Source organism: Podarcis filfolensis (genome assembly GCF_964270895.1).
Source record: "Podarcis filfolensis genome assembly, chromosome: 2".
NCBI classification, from domain to species: Eukaryota; Metazoa; Chordata; class Lepidosauria; order Squamata; family Lacertidae; genus Podarcis; species Podarcis filfolensis.
Genome location: NC_139605.1, coordinates 4011906 through 4031819, shown reverse-complemented (window position 1 = coordinate 4031819; position 19914 = coordinate 4011906). Strand labels below are relative to the sequence as shown.

At 45.8% G+C, this 19914-nt stretch overlaps 2 protein-coding genes across 6 annotated transcripts in view; one reads left to right on the top strand and one right to left on the bottom strand.

Moving 5' to 3' along the window:
- The first annotated feature begins 264 nt into the window (after nt 1–264).
- LOC310756805 (vomeronasal type-2 receptor 26-like) overlaps nt 265–19914 on the top strand; it is a 112667-nt gene continuing 93017 nt past the window's right edge. Inside the window, exons 1-4 of the mRNA XM_083601599.1 lie at nt 265–1265; nt 2117–2926; nt 4041–4268; nt 7238–8247. Of these exons, the coding sequence (XP_083457725.1) occupies nt 825–1265; nt 2117–2926; nt 4041–4268; nt 7238–7372 (1614 nt within the window). The 5' untranslated portion in view covers nt 265–824 and the 3' untranslated portion in view covers nt 7373–8247. The remainder of the gene's footprint in view (nt 1266–2116; nt 2927–4040; nt 4269–7237; nt 8248–19914) is intronic.
- Nucleotides 11782–19855, bottom strand: LOC310757155 (uncharacterized protein). Of its 5 annotated transcripts, XM_083602367.1 has the most exons (4): nt 19766–19806; nt 16039–16258; nt 15761–15897; nt 11782–13573 (listed from the first exon to the last, which is right to left on the bottom strand). In XM_083602367.1, the coding sequence occupies exons 3-4, from the start codon at nt 15792–15794 to the stop codon at nt 12714–12716; spliced, it is 894 nt and encodes a 297-aa protein (XP_083458493.1). In that variant the 5' UTR covers nt 15795–15897; nt 16039–16258; nt 19766–19806; the 3' UTR covers nt 11782–12713. The 5 variants fall into 5 exon arrangements, with proteins under 5 accessions (XP_083458493.1, XP_083458492.1, XP_083458496.1 ...); XM_083602366.1 differs by lacking the exon at nt 16039–16258 and having other exon boundaries at nt 19766–19855; XM_083602370.1 differs by lacking the exon at nt 16039–16258 and having other exon boundaries at nt 19775–19851.

Genomic DNA, 19914 nt, shown 5'->3' with positions numbered 1-19914 from the left:
GATTTGCTTGAAGCTGTTACCATACTAAAAGGTAAAGGGACCCCTGACCATTAGGTCCAGTCATGGCCGACCCTGGAGTTGCTGCGCTCACCTCGCTTTATTGACCGAGAGAGCCAGCGTACAGCTTCTGGGTCATGTGGCCAGCATGACTAAGCCGCTTCTGGCGAACCAGAGCAGCGCACGGAAATGTTGTTTACTTTCCCGCCGGAGCGGTACCTATTTATCTACTTGCACTTTGACGTGCTTTCGAACTGCTAGGTTGGCAGGAGCAGGGACCGAGCAATGGGAGCTCACCCCGTCGCGGGGATTTGAACCGCTGACCTTCTGATCGGCAAGTCCTAGGCTTTGTGGTTTAACCCACAGCGCCACCCGTGTCCCGTTACCATACTAGGTTGCTTAAAAGTCTAATTGTGTTCTACTTCACTATCTTGTCTTTCTAGAGGGAAGCTGCATTTTGCTGTTTGATTGGACCTATGGGGACAGGTTTCTGGTTCTGGGGTGGGGTAGCATTATGAGCTTATGGGTGCCAGATCCCTGTAATTCTTAGATTCAGCAAGTGTTAGAATTCAGTCAAGGCTCCTCTAATCCTTGGAATCAGCAAGTGTTCAAATCAAATCAAGGCTTTTAATTTTTGGAATGAAAAAAATGAAGTGTAAGGAGGACAAACGAAGGGCTCTGTGGGAGACAGTAAATGGGTGGGGTCTCTCCCTAAACTCACCCATCCTCAACTCACAGATAGTGAGAAGGACAAAAGTCAGAGGGAAGCTGAGAGTTTTGAGAAAGGGAGATACCACAGTCACAGCTATGTGGCAGGACTCGAACCAATGGCTTCAAGTTACAATAAAGTAGATTCTGAATCTCATTTATTGCGTGCTTGTGAGCTTATCTTTGGGGCACCTGCACTGCTGGCACAGAATTCGCCTTGTGCTCTTAGAAATAAGGGGAAGGAGAATGGCCGCCTGAGACCACTCTTTGCTTGCAGCTGGAAATTGTGGCAGATCCTGTCGTTTTTGTTTGCCACCCAGGAGATCAACCAGGACCCCGGGCTCTTACCCAACATCAGCCTGGGCTACAACATCTACGAGACCTATTTCAACAAGAGTATGACCACCGACGCCACGCTTGACCTGCTGGCTGATGGAGAAAGCCATATTCCAAACTACAATTGCAGAGGGCAGAATAACCTGCTGGCTGTTGTTGAAGTGGCTTATTCTGAAATCTCCAAACTGATTTCAACCATGCTGAGCATCTACAAAATCCCACAGGTAGATTTGAGATGGGAGGCCAGCTGAGTAAAATTCTTATTTGTGGTCGCTTCTGGCAAGTAAAAAAAAGGCGGGGGGGGGAGGCATCCCAAAAAAAGACCAATGGACAGCAATAGCCTTTAAAGCAATTTGGATCTGATTTGAAATAGACCTCTTCCTTTTTCTCCCTTTTGTTATGTTAAATTCTATATAACTTGGTTGGCCACATGTGCCAGTGCTGTGCTATGCTATCTATAAACCATTTTCTAACTGAGATGGATCCAAATGGTCGTTTATTCCAAATTTGTTCCCAGAGTTATTCCTCTCTGTTATGTACTGAGTTGAATAGGATCCAAACTGCAGCAGTCTGACTGGTCCTAGAACAATAGGATCCAAAAGGCAGCAGTCTGATTGGTCCTAGAACAATACAGCAGTATGATTGGTTGGCAGGAACCACCCAATCATGCTTCAGATAGAAGTGAATCCACAACCTGATTGGCTTACAGTAGAATTCTGGAATTAGCCAATCATGTGCAGCCCATTGTGTAAATAATGTATATAAAGCAGATACTTTGAGGGGACATTCATTCATTCCTCCTCACCACTATGAGCTGAATAAAGAGCATGAAATCACTTTGCGACTCTGAGTATATTTCACTCTCCAAAACCGATTAGTGCAGAAGTCTCTGGGTTCATAAAATCCCGCTCTTTCCCACCTAGCAAATGAGTCTGATTTAGGCGCTGTGTGAAAGGAAGAATGAGAGAATGTGGATCCAAGCTGAGATACACAGGAGAGTTGAACCAGTGATCCACGTAGCCAAGGCTCCTTTTATGTTTTCCTGAAAATAAAACACAAATCCTTTTCCTACTAGGTCAGTGTTGGCTTTGCCACTCGTGTCCTTAGCGACAAAACCCAGTTCCCTTTCGTCTACACAATGGCCCCAAATGAGGAAACTCAGTACTGGGGGGTTGTCAAGTTGCTCCTGCATTTCGGATGGACATGGGTTGGCCTCTTCGCTCCAGACAACGACAATGGAGAGACTTTTATGAACGCCGTCAGGCCACTGATGACCAGTAGTGGGATTTGTGTGGCCTTCTCGGAAAGAGTCCTTCACGAGACCCTATCCGAAATGTTGTCACAGAGTGAACCACCTGCCATGTGGAGACGAGCCAACGTCTTTGTTTACTATGGGGATGCTGAACACCAGTTTGGTCCCATCCTCATGATACAGCGCATTCTTGGAAAGGTGTACGCAGGGGCGAAAACCTGGATCACAACAGATATCCAGGGCATCAGTTCAATATTGTTTTCTGATACCCAGGACTTCCTGCTCATCCATGGCGCTTTGTCCTTTGTAATGAAGACCAAACAAAGGGGGACGCACAAGCACTATCAGCCAGACTTATTTGCTTCTCTGCGGTTTTGGCAGAAAGCGTTCAACTGTTCGTGTTCAATGGATGAGTTGCCTGTGAGAGGTTGGACAAGATGCACAGAGAAGGAGGAACTGGAGACTCTGCTCAAAAAGGATCCCGATGAAACCGTGTCTCGTGAGAGCTACAGCATTTATTACAGCATCCAAGCCTTGGCTCAGGCCTTAAACACTGCATATTCATTCAGATCCAAGTGGCCAGTGGCTGGTGGAAGAGACAAGTGGAGCCTTCAAAGACTACAACCATGGCAGGTATTTCCATTCTCCTTTTGCTACAAATTGCAATCCATTGTCCAGTCCTGGAATCCTGATCCAGAATTATAGTTGTGCTTAGCCTCCTCCTCCTCCTCCTCTATATATAAAGATGTGTAATCATATTGCCATGAATTTGTAGGTGCTAGACGCACCTAAATTCCTGAGTTTAGTAGGTGTTATAATGTATGGAAGTGAGAGCTGGACCATAAAGAAGGCTGATCACCGAATAGTTGATGCTTTTGAATTATGGCGCTGGAGGAGACTCTTGAGAGTCCCATGGACTGCAAGAAGATCAAACCGATCCATTCTGAAGGAAATCAGCCCTGAGTGCTCACTGGAAGGACAGATCCTGAAGCTGAGGCTCCAATACTTTGGCCACCTCATGAGAAGTGAAATATACTCAGAGTCGCAAAGTGATTTCATGCTCTTTATTCAGCTCATAGTGGTGAGGAGGAATGAAATGAAAGTCCCCTCAAAGCATCTGCTTTATATACATTATTTACACAATGGGCTGCACATGATTGGCTAATTCCAGAATTCTACTGTAAGCCAATCAGGTTGTGGATTCACTTCTATCTGGAGCATGATTGGGTGGTTCCTGCCAACCAATCATACTGCTGCATTGTTCTAGGACCAATCAGACTGCTGCATTCTGAATCCTATTGTTCTAGGACCAATCAGACTGCTGCCTTTTGGATCCTATTGTTCTAGGAGCAATCAGACTGCTGCAGTTTGGATCCTATTCAACTCAGTACATAACAAGAAGAGAAGACTCCCTGGAAAAGACCCTGATGTTGGGAAAGATTGAGGGCACAAGGAGAAGGGGACGACAGAGGACGAGATGGTTGGATGGTGTTCTTGAAGCTACTAACATGAGTTTGACCAAACTGTGGGAGGCAGTGGAAGACAGGAGTGCGCTCTGGTACACGGGGTCATGAAGAGTCGGACACGACTAAACAACTAAACAGCAAATAATTTTACACCCTTTGGGTGTAATTTGCTCAAACACACACTACGCACAGGCACTATTAGGAAGTTTGCACACAATCCCACCGTTATCGTATGGAGCTGTCGTGCTTTCTGAATGCTGGTGCTTTCTCTACCGTTCCAGTTCCACACTTTCTTGAAAAAAACCCAGCCTTCAAATTCTTCCATGGGAGAGTTTTATTTTGATGAGAACGGGGAGATTCTGGCCAATTTCAACCTCGTGAACTGGGTCCTGTTCCCCAACCAAACTCGAGCCAGAGTGAAAATTGGGAGCGTCGAGGGGCAGACATCCTCCAGTGTCAAGTTTACCATCAACCCAGAAACCATCGTGTGGCCATTGCAGTTTAACAAGGTATTTTAAAAAAAAAAAAGATTTTAAGTTTTATGCATTTCAATAATTTTACAATTGTCTTTAACATTTCAAAACTCGACTTCCTTTCCTTCCTTTCCTTCTGTATCATTTCCCAGTAAGCTTTAATCTTACTTCAAGACTACCACATATGATAAAAAAGAACCTTCTTTCTCTTTACATTTCCAACCCTTTTGATTTATACATTTTTGCCAATTTATGTGGTGTTAGATACCATCATTATAACATTTTTTTCATATAATTTCCCGTTAAACCATAGCATGCTGTAAATTTTACATCCATATTCCACAATCGTTTCCATGCTTCCATGGAAGAGAGCCAGTGTGGTGTAGTGGTTAAGAGCGGTGGACTCGTAATCTGGGGAACCGGGTTTGATTCCGCGCTCCTGCACATGCAGCTGCTGGGTGACCTTGGGCCAGTCACACTTCTCTGAAGTCTCTCAGCCCCACTCACCTCACAGAGTGTTTGTTGTGGGGGAGGAAGGGAAAGGAGAATGTCAGCCACTTTGAGACTCCTGTGGGTAGTGATAAAGCAGGATATCAAATCCAAACTCTTCTTACATGGGAGTCTAAGAAGGTAGAAGCTTTCCTAAGAACCTGCCTTATGCTGAGTCAAGTCCCTCAAACACAGTATTATCTATTCTACACTAGCTGGCAGTGACTCTGCAAAATTGCCAGCAATGCTTCCTGCAGGGATTGAACCTGCGACCTTCTGCATGCAAGGCACCTGCTCTTCCACTGAACTACAGGAAATGCTTTGCATTGTTCCCTTGGTGTGACTTGGTTAAGCTCTGATAATTCCCTTTTGGGCCCCTACTAACCCTAACCTTTAGTGGGTGAGCTCCCCACTTCCTCTGTAGTGATTTTGACCCTGCTCATTTCCTTGCCCTCTCCGTTTAGACCACACAGCCACCACAAACCACAATATATAGGTGGGGCGTGGGTAGCGCTGTGGTCTAAACCGCGGAGCCTCTTGGGCTTGCCAGTTGGAAGGTCGGCGGTTCGAATCCCTGCGACGGAGTGAGCTCCCGTTGCTCTGTCCCAGCTCCTGCCAACCTAGCAGTTCAAAAGCATGCCAGTGCAAGTAGATAAATAGGTACCACTGCGATGGGAAGGTAAATGGCGTTTCCGTACGCTCTACGGCTTCCGTCCCATAGCGCCAGAAGCAGTTTAGTCATGCTGGCCACAAGACCCGGAAAGCTGTCTGTGGACAAACGCCGACTCCCTCGCCTTGAAGCAAGATGAGCACTGCAACCCATCGTCGCCTTTGACTGGACTTTACCTTTACCTTAGGGGCATTTTTTTGTTCAGGACCTTCTGCTGCTTTGTTTAATTTCTGCTGATCATCTGTGCGTTTCTAGGTTGATTTTTCACAGTTACTGTTTGTTATTACTGTTATTCTAGAATTGAAATTTTGCTTATTTTTGCTATCATGTCTGGTTTCTTTCAGTCTTGCACTCTGCCTTTGGTATTATACACAAACACAGAGTTGCGCCTAACATCGGGGGGGGGGGGGACGGCTGGGTGTGATGTCATGCACATTGTCTCTGATGACTGTTGCATTGGGAGAAGCCTCCCATACCCTCCGACATTTATCCGATGAGAATCGGGACGTCCCATTCCATAATGATAATTTTACTATTTACACCCCACACATCTGACTGGGTTGCCCCAGCAACTCTGGGCAGCTTCCAACATATATATAAAACATAATAAAACATTAAACAATTAAAAAAACAAAACCTTCCCTATGCAGGATTACCTTCAGATGACTCGGGGGTCTGATAACTCCATACCCACCAACATTTCTCCAATGAAAATAGGGACGTCCTAAGGAAAAGCAGGACATCCTGGGATCAAATTTGAAGCCAGGACAGCTTCTCTAAATCAGGGACATCCCTGGAAAATAGGGGCCCTTGGAGAGTCTGGCATCTTTCTGATGTGACATTTGTATGTGTGGCTGTGCTTGTCAGCCCAGGGCGACTTCTTGCCTGGCCGTGCCGCATCAGGGCAACATGCCGCCAGGCCTTCTCTGCTCCTTCAAGATTGGAGGTGCATAGCCCCACCCCAGAAGACATTGGGGAGGGCCCTGTAGAGGCCTCAGCCCCATAGAGTTGGCACGCCTGGTATTATGTAGTGTTAGGAGGGATATAAATGCTGAAACAAATGAACGCATCAAAGAGTTCTGCTGCCATGTGGTTTTGGATCAAAAGTTATTTCCTGAAAAAAAGCCTGGGATCAGTGGGACTAGGGATGCCCTCGGGTCTTTTCTAAAATTATTATTATTATTATTATTATTATTATTATTATTATTATTATTATTACCCTGCCCATCTGGTTGGGTTTCCGCAGCCACTCTGGGCGGCTTCCAACCAAATATTAAAAGCAATACAGTGGTACCTCGGGTTACAGACTCTTCAGGTTACAGACGCTTCAAGTTACAGACTCCACTAACCCAGAAATCGTACCTCGGGTTAAGAACTTTGCTTCAGGATGAGAACAGAAATCGCATGGTGTTGGCAGCGGGAGGCCCCATTAGCTAAAGTGGTACCTCAGGTTAAGAACAGTTTCAGGTAAGCACGGACCTCCGGAACTAATTACGTTCTTAACCCGAGGTACCTCTGTATAGCGTCAGACATTAAAAACTTCCCTAAACAGTTGTCTTTTAAAAGTAAAATAGTTGTTTTATTGCCTTGACATCTGCTGGGAGGGTGTTCCACAGGGCAGGTGCCACTACCGAGAAGGCCCTCTGCCTGGTTCCCTATAACCTCATTTCTCACAGCAAGGGAACCGCCAGAAGGCCCTCGGCGCTGGACCTCAGTGTCCGGGCTGGATAATGGTGGTGGAGACGCTCCTTCAGGTATACACATTTTTAAACCACATTAACAAATCCTATGGACACAAATATTCCTTAGGCTTCCCGCTTAACGCTCCTTTTCTCTCTCTCTTTAGACTGTGCCCGTTTCCAGGTGCACTGAAAGCTGCCACCCTGGATTTGCCAAGGAGATCCAGGAAGGGCAGCCAGTTTGCTGTTTCGCTTGTGTTCAATGTACAGAGGGGACCATCTCTACTCAGGAAGGTGGGTGACTCTTAAGAGTCTTTGTGGTGTAGTGGTTAGAATGTTGGATTCAAACCTGGGACACAAGGGTTCAGATCCCCACTGAAAATAAGGCTCACTGGGTGACCGTAGGCTATTCACTGCCTCTCTTCCTAACCTACCTTATATACAGGGCTGTTGTGGGGGTTAAATGAGGAGGACAAGAACCCATGTGATGCCACCTTGAGCTGCTGGGGAAAAAGGTGGGATACAAATGTAAGTTTGCACTCCTGTCTCAGCGACGTCTACGCTGGCTTGGTCACGTCCACAGCAGGGAAGATGGCCGAATCCCCAAGGATGTGCTCTGCAGGAAGCTGGCTCAACTCTGTGTTACAAAGATGACACGAAGGCTGGTGACGTGAACGCTGCCCTGTGGGTATCCATTTTAGATTACCATGGTGCCTGGAATCAGACAGTCAGGTTGTGTAGCCATTGCAATGACCAGAGGAGGAATGACCGCCGAAAGAAGAAACCCCACGGTGCATCTGCGCGACCACAATCTCACACCTTCCTCTGCCCCAGCTGCAAGAAAAGATGTCTCTCCCCTATCAGTCTCTACAGCCACAGGAGGCGCTGCAACCTTCCAACAGTTGGACTTAACCTCCAAAGGTGCCCTCTCCTCCAGTGTCTCGCGAGAAAGATGGAGGCCAGCAAATAAAGAAATAATAATAAAGAGCATGAGTAGGCAAATTAAGGCCCGGGGGGCTGGATCAGGCCCAATCGCCTTCTAAATCCAGCCCACGGACGGTCCACAAATCAGTGTGTTTTTACATGAGTAGAATGTGCCCTTTTATTTAAAATGCATCTCTGGGTTATTTGTGGGGCATAGGAATTCATTCATTATTTTTTTCCAAAATATACCGTAGTCTGCCCCCCCCCCCCACAAGGTCTGAGGGACAGTGGACCGGCCCCTGCTAAAAAGGTTTGCTGATCAAGAGGCTGGCTGCTGGATCGGCTAACAGTCCATCTCGTTCAGCATCCTGTCTTTTCAGTGGTCAACCAGATGCCCTTTTGGAAATCTCCAAGCGCCACCAGTTGTTGGGGGAATAAGGCAAATACGTACATTCCTACCAGTATATTCATAATCAAAGGCTCTCTTCCGGATAAATCACAATTAAAAAATATATAAAATAAGTTACAGTTTAAAAACTTTCTACGTGCAATAAAAAAAATTTTGGGTGGGGGTACCATTCTTCTGGGTCAGCACCAAATCAGCACCCTCGTTTTCACGATGGTTTTATTGACTCTCCTGAATGTTGATGATATTTCTCTGGGTCTTCTTCTCACTGGAGTTTTTTCCCGTTGCTCGGTCCCTGCTCCTGCCAACCTAGCAGTTTGAAAGCACCTCAAAGTGCAAGTAGATAAATAGGTACTACTCCGGCGGGAAGGTAAACGGCGTTTCCGTGCGCTGCTCTGGTTCGCCAGAAGCGGCTTAGTCATGCTGGCCAGATGATCTGGAAGCTGTATGCCAGCTCCCTCGGCCAGTAAAGCGAGATGAGCGCCGCAACCCCAGAGTCGGCCACGACTGGACCTCTTTTTGTGGCTTATATCATGCTCTCCATGCTTTTCCTTCGCATGTTCCTGCTTTCAAAGGCATGTGCGAATCCTCATGCTACAAGAGACTCCTCTGCAATATGCTGCGATTCTGTGACGGATGTGTGTAGGTTCCTGGGCAGAAAATCAGATAATGCAAAGTTCAGAGTGATGTAATTGTGCCTAAGTTTCTGTAGGACGTAAGAAGAAGAGTTTGGATTTGACATCCCGCTTTATCACTACCTGAAGGAGTCTCAAAGCGGCTAACATTCTCCTTTCCCTTCCTCCCCCACAACAAACACGCTGTGAGGTGAGTGGGGCTGAGAGACTTCAGAGAAGTGTGACTAGCCCAAGGTCACCCAGCAGCTGCATGTGGAGGAGCGGAGACGCGAACCCGGTTCACTGGATTATGAGTCTACCGCCCTTAACCACTACACCACACTGGCTCTCTGCATGTAAGCTTTTGCATGCAAAGCACGACCTCTTCCAATGAACTTTTCCCTCTCTCCATCCCTGCTATACATCCTTGCCTTTAGCCTCTCCCATATTTTCCCTAATATATATGGAATATATGGGTGAATGATACTAACACCATTCTCCTTCTCAGATGCAAACCATTGCACCAGATGCCCAGAAGATCAGCATCCAAACGAGGCCAGAGACAAATGTGTCCCCAAGATTATTACCTTCCTCGCTTATGAAGAACCTTTGGGGATCCTCCTGGCTTCCTTTGCCCTCTTCTTGTCTTTAACCACATGCTTTGTGTTAGGACTTTTCATCAAATTCCTGAAAACTCCAATAGTCAAAGCCAACAACCGGGATCTCTCCTACATCCTCCTCCTCTCTCTCCTGTTCTCCTTTTTGTGCTCCTTCCTGTTCATTGGCCGGCCAAGGAAAGTGACCTGCCTTCTCCAACGAACATCATTCAGCATCATCTTCTCAGTTGCCGTCTCTTCCGTCTTGGCAAAAACCATCACTGTGGTGCTGGCCTTCCTTGCCACAAAGCCAGGGAACAAGGTGAGGAGATGGCTAGGGAAGAATCTGGCCAACTCTATTGTCCTTTCCTGCTCCAGTGTCCAAGTTCTCCTCTGCACTGCCTGGTTGTTGATCTCCCCACCATTCCTAGATTTTAACATGCATGTTGATCCTGGAGAAATCATCCTACAATGCAATGAAGGGTCTGCTGCCATGTTTTATGGTGCCCTCGGCTACATGGGCTTCTTGGCTGCCATCTGCTTCACAGTGGCTTTCCTAGCCAGGAAGCTGCCTGGGGCCTTCAATGAGGCCAAGCTGATCACCTTCAGCATGCTGGTCTTCTGCAGTGTTTGGGTGTCCTTTGTGCCCACCTACCTGAGCACCAAGGGGAAGTACATGGTAGCTGTTCAGGTCTTCTCTATGCTGGCCTCCAGTGCTGGACTTCTGGGCTGCATCTTCATCCCCAAGTGCTACATTATTGTGCTGAGGCCTGATCTGAATACAAAGGAACACCTCTCAACAAAATCTAAAGATGGCACTGTGGGAAATACAGTCTCATATAACTAGCATGAGTAGCTCTAGTTAATGCATGAAGGGATTAAGACCATAGAGTAAGTCGTTGTTCCTAGACTTGACCAGGTCACACCTCCTCACTTCTGGTGACGGACAGTTAAGGAAAGTTCTTTTGTTCACCTTCTTTCCGCTGTTCATCCTCTTTCAGAGAGCCAGTGTGGTGTAGTGGGTAAGAGCAGTAGACTCGTAATCTGGTGAACCGGGTTCGCGTCTCCGCTCCTCCACATGCAGCTGCTGGGTGACCTTGGGCCAGTCACACTTCTCTGAAGTCTCTCAGCCCCACTCACCTCACAGAGTGTTTGTTGTGGGGGAGGAAGGGAAAGGAGAATGTTAGCTGCTTTGAGACTCCTTCGGGTAGTGATAAAGTGGAATATCAAATCCAAACTCTTCTTATTCTTCTTTTACCATGTGAACTTACAACCAAGAAGCATGTATGAGCTTGTCCCTCCAAGCTCATTCCGTATGTTCAGAAACATTTTTTACCAAGTTCTGTAACTAAGTCTTTCCACCTGTGTTATCCTTGCTGCTGCATGAAAAAGCACGTGAATCTGATCTTTGAAGTTTGTAAGTGATTTTTAAACAAAACTTACCAAACTCTGCGCTATAGGGGTAGAAAGGGGAAGTCGATGTAAGATTTGGATCTAGGAGTCCAGCAATATTTTAAAAATTCCTCTTAAAGAACCCTGTGTGCGATCTATGTGCTTCTGTGCAAAACAACCAGAGATAAGCTCTGGACCAGGACTACATGAGCGCAGATGGTCCTTTAAGCAATAGGATCATGAGCTGCTCAGGGCTTTATAGTGCTTGAGGATGTATTGAAACTGACCCATGATTGCATACCTGGGAAGTCATTCCCCATCCCTGACTCCCAATAGGTAGATACACCTCCCATGTCTGTGCATGACCTCCATTTCACTGACCCCCAAGTCAGCAAAGGGCACCAAATTTGACCCTAGGAAAGAGGATACGGTAATTAACAATCATGAAATATTGAATAATTTTTTCTGAAAAACTTGCTTGTCCAAAGTTGCCTTCTTGTGAATTAGGCCATTGCCATGTCTGGCCCAGGACTGTCCATTCTGGCAAGCAGTGACTCCCCAAAGGTCCTGCCTCTTTTCCCCAAAACCCCTCTGCTTCCTGGAGAAGCCAGACTTGCTATCTGACCACTAGCAAAACCTCATTCTCATTCCCCTCCTGCCTCACTACGAGATATAAACGTGGTCCTCAACTTGCCCCAGAGGAGCAAGAAGGTTGTGACCAGATATGACTAGAGGCTGAAGCCTATTTTGATCATTTATTTAAAATGCAGGAGCTGAAGACAGTGAACTCATTTTAATTTATTGAAGATGAAGGCATAATCCGCAGAGAATTTGAAAGGAAAATCAAAATCACTTTATACATAAATAACATTGGGATTTATTGATTGTATGGGAAAATAAATTGTGAAGCTGTATGAAAATATCTGGCAAGGACCCAATGACATAGAAAGATTAAAAGGAAGTACAATACTTTCCCATTGCTAAATCCTTGATTGGCTTCCACAAACCCTTTAATTAAAGCTTCCTACATTTCCGGCTGTCCTAACTTCCAGATATTCTATTTCTTGCATTTGTTTACTGAAGCTTTCAAAGAACTCTATAAGGTTACTGAGAGGGGACTTACTGTTGCAGAGCCATACTGGTTCTGCTTCACCAAGACTTGTTCTTCCACACATTAGGGAATTCTGTCATTAACAATGTTTTATACCAGTTTTCATGAAACACATGTTAATCTAACATGCCTGTAACACACTTGTTCTCACTATCCCTCCTTTCCCTGAGCACATTGCCTCCTGCCCACAGATCTCTCCCCTCCTTCAAGTGACACCATAAAACCCACTCTAACATCACCCCTCAAATTGCCTTGTGTGAGTTATTTGAAATTCAGTAGGTAGTCCACTGTAACTGAAGCTCTTTCCAAACTCCATGCATTAATTGAGCTTTCCTATTAAGCTGCAATTGAATGTGAAGTTACCACTTCACATTAAAGCTCTTTCCACATTGCATACATTTAAACCTCTCTGATGTTTGTGCCGCTCTAGGGTTGCCATATTTCAAGCAGTGAAAATCTGAACAGAAAAGTTGTTGAGATTTTTTTGGGCAACGTTGCTGAGCTTTCCTTTTTCCTTTTTGGCCAAGGTTTTTGGCAAAATCGCACCAAAAAAAGGGCATTGTTGAGCTTTTATGGAGGCTATATCCAGAACGGCCTCTCTCACGTATGGGTTCTTCGATGTACAGTAAGGTTACTGTGAGACCGGAAGCGCTTTCCACACTCCTTGCATTTAAGTGGTTTCTCCCCCGTGTGTATTCTTTCATGCACAATACGAGTCCTGTTCTCACTGAAGCTCTTTCCACACTCCTTGCATTTAAATGGTTTCTCTCCTGTGTGTGTTCTCTGATGTAAGGAAAGACTATTGCTATCACTGAAACTCTTTCCACATTCCATGCATTTGAATGGTTTGTCCCCTGTGTGTGTTCTCTGGTGTCTACTAAGGCTACAGCTATCACTGAAGCTCTTTCCGCACTCCGTGCATGTATATGGCTTCTCCCCTATGTGTGTTCTTTGATGCAAAGAAAGCCTATTGCTAACACTGAAGCTCTTTCCACATTCCATGCATTTGAATGGTTTCTCCGCTGTGTGTGTTCTCTGATGTGTACTAAGGCTACTGCTCTGAGTGAAACTCTTTCCACATTCCTTGCATTTAAAGGGCTTCTCCCCTGTGTGGGTTCTTCGATGCAAAGTAAGGCTATAGCTCCTACTGAAGCTCTTTCCACACTTCATGCATTTAAATGGCTTTGCCCCTGTGTGGGTTCTGCTACATTTCTTTAATGTTGATTTATAGCTATTTCCCCCTGCATTGTTTCCTTTGGGATCTTTTTGTAGGATCAGGAATTCACAGACATCAATACCCCGAGAACCTGCAGATTTCTTCTTCCCATTCTTTGATTGTTTTCCTTCGTCCCTTTTTTGTTCTCTTAGCTTCCCAAACATTTCTTTTCCTGCTTCACGCACAGATGTTTCCAACGACACCACAGATAGCACTCTATAATTCCCAGTGTTCTGCTCATCATCTGGTAGAGGGGAGGGAGAAGAAAATCATGAACTCATTGTCAAGTTAAGTTAAGTCAAGTTCAGTGGCACTTTGAATGCCTAGTGAGCTATTTTAATTTAGGGTATACCTTACTACATTGAAGGGAAACATTGAACATGGAAGCCATCCCTCCTCTTTTTAACAAAAGCCCATCTGGATCAGACCAAAAAGGTCTATTTAGTGCAGGATCCCCACAGTAGCCTACCCTGCTAGCAGAACACAAAGGCAGCAGACGACTTCTTCTGCTCCCTTGATTCCAGAGCTTAGCACATAGTCACCATAACTAACAGCCATTAAGATCTTACATGATTTTGTCCAATCTCTTTTATAAACTCCTGAAGATGTCAACCAGAACTACAGTGGTACCTTGGTTCTCAAATGCCTTGGAACCCAAACACTGCAAACCTGGAAGTGTGTGTCCCAGTTTGCCAACTTTTTTCAGAAGCTGAAAACGTGCTCCGTTTTGAGTGTTACGCTTCTGTTTTGAGTGCCACACTTCTGTTTTGAGTGTTATGCTGAGGTCTGTCTGCCTTTGTTATTTATTTTGCGTTTTTGCGACTCTTTTTTGTTTTGTTTTTGTGACTGTGTGGAACCCAGTTCAGCTACTGATTGATTGATTGTGTGACATTGCTTATTGCTTTCATTTTATGGATCGATGGTCTCGTTAGATAGCGAAATTCATGTTAAATTGCTGTTTTAGGGGTTGTTTTTAAAAGTCTGGAACGGATTAATCCATTTTGCATTACTTTCTATGGGAAAGCACGCCTTGGTTTTGGAACGCTTTGATTTTGGAACAGAATTCCGGAACGGATTAAGTTTGAGAACCATGGTACCACTGTACTTACATGATCTTACATGAATTTGTCCATTCTCTTTGATAAACCCTTGAAGATGTCAACCAGGAGAACTTGCATCCTGATGGGTGAAATCCCACCCACCCCTTGCCCCAGATGATTTTACACAGGAATGGACAAACTCTTACTACTCCCAGACCAAAAGGAGCTCCACAAGACAGCTAAGCATTTATCTGCTGCACTTTCTGCTTCTTTGGGATTTTCAGGGCTGATTCTTTGAAGGAAACAGGCAAGCCTGGCTACTTTTGACCACAAAATATTCAGCCACTTCAGACTGAGTCATTTCTATGACCTCAAGGATAATGAGTAGAGCTGCTCTGATTTTGTAACTTCTGCACCAGAGAAAAAGGAGGCAGCTGTGTGGTCCCAAGGAGGTTCAGCCTTGTACTTGTAAATATGAGCCCACTCACTGGATATGGAGCTTGGCTTGAACCACCTCCTGGGGGTTATACTGCAGAACTTACAGTGAGGGAGGGGAAAGTATTTGCTAAATTTGCCCGTTTGCCCTCTGACGAAGAACCGACCAGTCCATAATTTTAATGGTAGGTTTATTGTAGCTGTGAGAGACAAAACAGCAACAGGAAAACCCCCAGAAACCCAGAAGACAAAAGTCGGAGATTGATGTGCATTATAATGAGTGAAATAAGTATTTGATCCCTTTGCAAAAGATGACTTAGTACTTGGTGGCAAAACCCTTGTTGGCAATTACAGAGGTCAGACGTTTCTTGTAGGTGGCCACCAGGTTTGCACACATCTCAGGAGGTATTTTGTCCCACTCCTCTTTGCAGACCCTCTCCAAGTCAGTAAGATAATTATATTATAATTATATTATAATTCTATACAGTGGTACCTCGGGTTAAGAACTGAATTCGTTCTGAAGGTCCATTCTTATCCTGAAACTGTTCTTAACCTGAAGCACCACTTTAGCTAATGGGGCCTCCCACTGCCGCCGCACGATTTCTGTTCTCATCCTGAAGCAAAGTTCTTAACCCAAGGTACTAATTCTGGGTTAGCGGAGTTTGTAACCTGAAGCGTCTGTAACCTGAAGCGTCTGTAACCCAAGGTACCACTGTATAGCTTAACTCACTGCATTTTTACTTCAATCCTGCTAATTATAAATGTATACGATCAGTTTTCATATATTCAATAAAACATTTCCATTCCAAATCAAAGTCTCTTTGAACCCAACACTATACATGATTTCACATATGTGTGGTACCAGGGAATATAAACCCCATAGAAGTGGGGAGTCACCTGCACTAAATTCATACCTTTGACATTTACCAGTCAAACAAATACCAGTATGTCCTTACCAAGAGAGGCAACGGTCTCATAATTTTCCTCCATGACTTCCCTGTGCAGAGCTCTTTGGCTGGGATCCAGCAGGGCCCACTGTGAAAAACACAGCCACCTCCTCAAAGGTCAAGAGAACCTGGACGGTCAACAGATCCTGGAAGAAGAAGAAAACAATTTCTCCAAAATGTGTGATTCTCCCAGTTTGAAAGTGGAATAACAGGGTAGTCATGTGTGTGGTTTCATTTATTAGGTGATTTCGACATCTTGCAGGGCCAAATGCAAGACAGGTAATCACTCAACAGAGAGGGAGGTATGCAGACTGATTCTCCGCCTCTTTCTTGAGGCAGATGCCTGGCAGCTGTTTCTACTCCACCCAAGAGAAGAGACGACCCAGGTATTGCCTCTGAGGCCAATGTGCTGGCTTCAGAAGAAGGAAATGTAATCTCAGCCACATCTGGGGTTCTCACAATGCACTTGAAAGCAGGGGTAGCTCTCAAGCGGGGTCACTGCACTGCCTGCAAAGGACAGAAAAGACATGGGAATAATTCGTTCAGCTTGGGGTTCCAGGCGTTTAAATATCAAAACCTGCCTCAATCTTTGGGGTAACTGCTTTAAATAAATAGATGGCTTGTGACTTCAGGGTGGTTGGCCTCCCTTAACATCTACAACCTAAATCTCTTTCATACTCCTCCCCTGTTTATTCTAGATTAGGCATGTCCAACTCCCAAGAGACTAAATAAAATAAATTTAATTTAAAAATTCCTTCCAGTAGAACCTTAGAGACCAACTAAGTTAGTTACAGTGGTACCTCAGGTTACATACGTTTCAGGTTACATACGCTTCAGATTACAGACTCCACTAACCCAGAAATAGTGCTTCAGGTTAAGAACTTTGCTTCAGGATAAGAACAGAAATCGGGCTCCGGCAGCGCGGTGGCAACAAGAGGCCCCATTAGCTAAAGTGGTGTTTCAGGTTAAGAACAGTTTCAGGTTAAGTACGGACCTCCGGAACGAATTAAGTACTTAACCCGAGGTACCACTGTATTATGGGACGCGGGTGGCGCTGTGGGTTAAACCACAGAGCCTAGAACTTAGAATCATAGAATCATAGAGTTGGAAGAGACCACAAGGGCCATCGAGTCCAACCCCCTGCCAAGCAGGAAACACCATCAGAGCACTCCTGACATATGGTTGTCAAGCCTCTGCTTAAAGACCTCCAAAGAAGGAGACTCCACCACACTCCTTGGCAGCAAATTCCACTGTCAAACAGCTCTTACTGTCAGGAAGTTCTTCCTAATGTTTAGGTGGAATCTTCTTTCTTGTAGTTTGGAACCATTGCTCCGTGTCCGCTTCTCTGGAGCAGCAGAAAACAACCTTTCTCCCTCCTCTATGTGACATCCTTTTATATATTTGAACATGGCTATCATATCACCCCTTAACCTCCTCTTCTCCAGGCTAAACATGCCCAGCTCCCTTAGCCGTTCCTCATAAGGCATCGTTTCCAGGCCTTTGACCATTTTGGTTGCCCTCCTCTGGACATGTTCCAGTTTGTCAGTGTCCTCCTTGAACTGTGGTACCCAGAACTGGACACAGTACTCCAGGTGAGGTCTGACCAGAGCAGAATACAGTGGCACTATTACTTCCCTTGATCTAGATGCTATACTCCTATTGATGCAGCCCAGAATTGCATTGGCTTGTTTAGCTGCCGCGTCACACTGTTGGCTCATGTCAAGTTTGAGGTCAACCAAGACTCCTAGATCCTTTTCACATGTACTGCTCTCAAGCCAGGTGTCACCCATCTTGTATTTGTGCCTCTCATTTCTTTTGCTCAAGTGCAATACTTTACATTTCTCCCTGTTAAAATTCATCTTGTTTGTTTTGGCCCAGTTCTCTAATCTGTCAAGGTCGTTTTGAAGTGTGATCCTGTCCTCTGGGGTGTTAGCCACCCCTCCCAGTTTGGTGTCATCTGCAAATTTGATCAGGATGCCCTTGAGTCCATCATCGGATCAGACTTGCCGATCAGAAGGTCGGCGGTTCGAATCCCAGCCACGGGGTGAGCTCCCGTTGTTCGGTCCCTGCTCCTATCAACCTAGCAGTTCAAAAGCACGTCAAAGTGCAAGTAGATAAATAGGTACCGCTCCGGCGGGAAGGTAAATGGCATTTCCGTGTGCTGCTCTGGTTCGCCAGAAGCGGCTTAGTCATGCTGGCCACATGACCTGGAAGCTGTATGCCAGCTCCCTCAGCCAATAAAGCGAGATGAGCGCAGCAACCCCAGAGTCGGTCATGACTGGACCTAATGGTCAGGGTCCCTTTACCTTTAAGTTATTTATTGGTATGAGCTTTTGTGTGCATGCACACTTATTCAGATAAGACAAGAGACTGTGATTGACCAGAGTTGTTGGGCTTTTTTTAGGGGAGCCAGAGTTGCTGAGCTTTATTTCCTTCCTTCTTCGCCAATGCATCACTCAGTCCAACCATCTCAATTCCCCTTCCATCTCATCTCCACTTCCTGCTTCCACAAATCCTTTCCTTCTCCTCCAGCTTGTCAACAATTTCAGGCTTTGTAAGTGAACCCTTTTCGTCAAATCTAGGACATAACTTCAAAAAATATGGGAGGCAATCTATTGCCCAGTTGCGCTAGTGGAATCCAGCACAAGCGCAAGGGGGCTTCTCTCACCTTCTCCCCACATTGTCCTCCTGCTCTGCCCAAATCCACTCTGGGGGATCTGGAAAACAGTGTACCAGAGGCAGGGGAGGAGAGACTGCCCCTTCCCAGTGTTCGAAATTAACCAGGTGCCAGGCACACTTTGCACCTGGCTTTCAACCACTTGCGACCAAGTGGACAGTGTCATCCTGGCACCAAGGATGGCGCAAAGTGAAGATGCTTTGGTGCCAGGATGGCGCCTGACGTCTCCACCATCTGGAAATCATTGAATCTGGACTGTTTTCACACACAAACACCCCACCTTGTAGAATTCTATCAGTTAGATTGGTCTCAACCAGGGCCAGGGCCTTTTCAGTACTGGCCCCGACTTGGTGGAACGCTCTGTCACAAGAGACTAGGGCCCTGCGGGACTTGACATCTTTCCGCAGGGCCTGCAAGACAGAGCTGTTCCGCCTGGCCTTTGGTTTGGACTCAGTCTGACCCTTATGTTTTCCCTCCCCTTATGGTTTTGATCTAGGGGCTACTTTTTAAATGAGGCTGCATTTTAAATTGCATTTTAACCTGTACAGTGGTACCTGGGGTTACATACGCTTCAGCTTACATACGCTTCAGGTTACAGACTCCACTAACCCAGAAATGGTACCTCGGGTTAAGAACTTTGCTTCAGGATGAGAACAGAAATTGTGCAGCGGCAGCGCAGCGGCAGCAGGAGGCCCCATTAGCTAAAGTGGTGCTTCAGGTTAAGAACAATTTCAGGTTAAGAACAGACCTCCGGAATGAATTAAGTACTTAACCCGAGGTACCACTGTAATGCACAGTATGTGGAAAGCGGGGGGCCACATCACATCTGCTCAGTTCGCGGCCTCCCAATTACCCACGCTGGATTTTGGGAGGATCCGTATTATACAGTTGCTTTATTTATTGTTTATTTGACTTCAACGGACATAGGGAGCTGCTTTATAACCCGAGGTACCACTGTATTTTAAATTGTTCCCCCCCCCCATTATGATTTTACTGTAATTTTACTGGTGTTAGCCGCCCTGAGCCTGGCTCTGGCCGGGGAGGGCAGGGTATAAATAAAATAATAATAATAATAATAATAATAATAATAATAATAATAATAATATCTTATCTGCAGAACCAAAATGAATTTCTGGAGCCAAATTGCTTTTTCTGTGGAGCCTGAGCATCAACAGGAGCCATTAAGGAAAAGAGGTTGGAATAGTCCAATATATATGTGGATCCAGCATCCTATTTTGGACCAGGGGGTGGGGGACTTTGCCCTCTCAATCCTGCCCCCCCCCCACCAGCAAATCTTTCTCCCTATGCTTAGCACACCCACCCCGCCCTGTAGTCACCTCTTTGACCTCTGCCCGGTCCAGCCTCCTTCCCTCCTCGCCTATTGGCTTTCTCTTCCGGGGGACATGGAGGGAATGCCACCCTCCCGGACTTTGACGACAGCTTCCTGCCTCTCTAGGAACCCGGGCTCGGTTCCTTTGCCCCCACC

What these genes read in the sequence shown, in the direction of transcription:
- LOC310757155 (XM_083602366.1), bottom strand. Translation starts at nt 15,794, where the DNA reads ATGGAGGAAAATTATGAGACCGTTGCCTCTCTTG. An exon ending in TGAGACCGTTGCCTCTCTTG is followed by an intron (nt 13,574 to 15,760) that starts GTAAGGACATAC and finishes CCCCTCTACCAG; the next exon opens with ATGATGAGCAGAACACTGGG.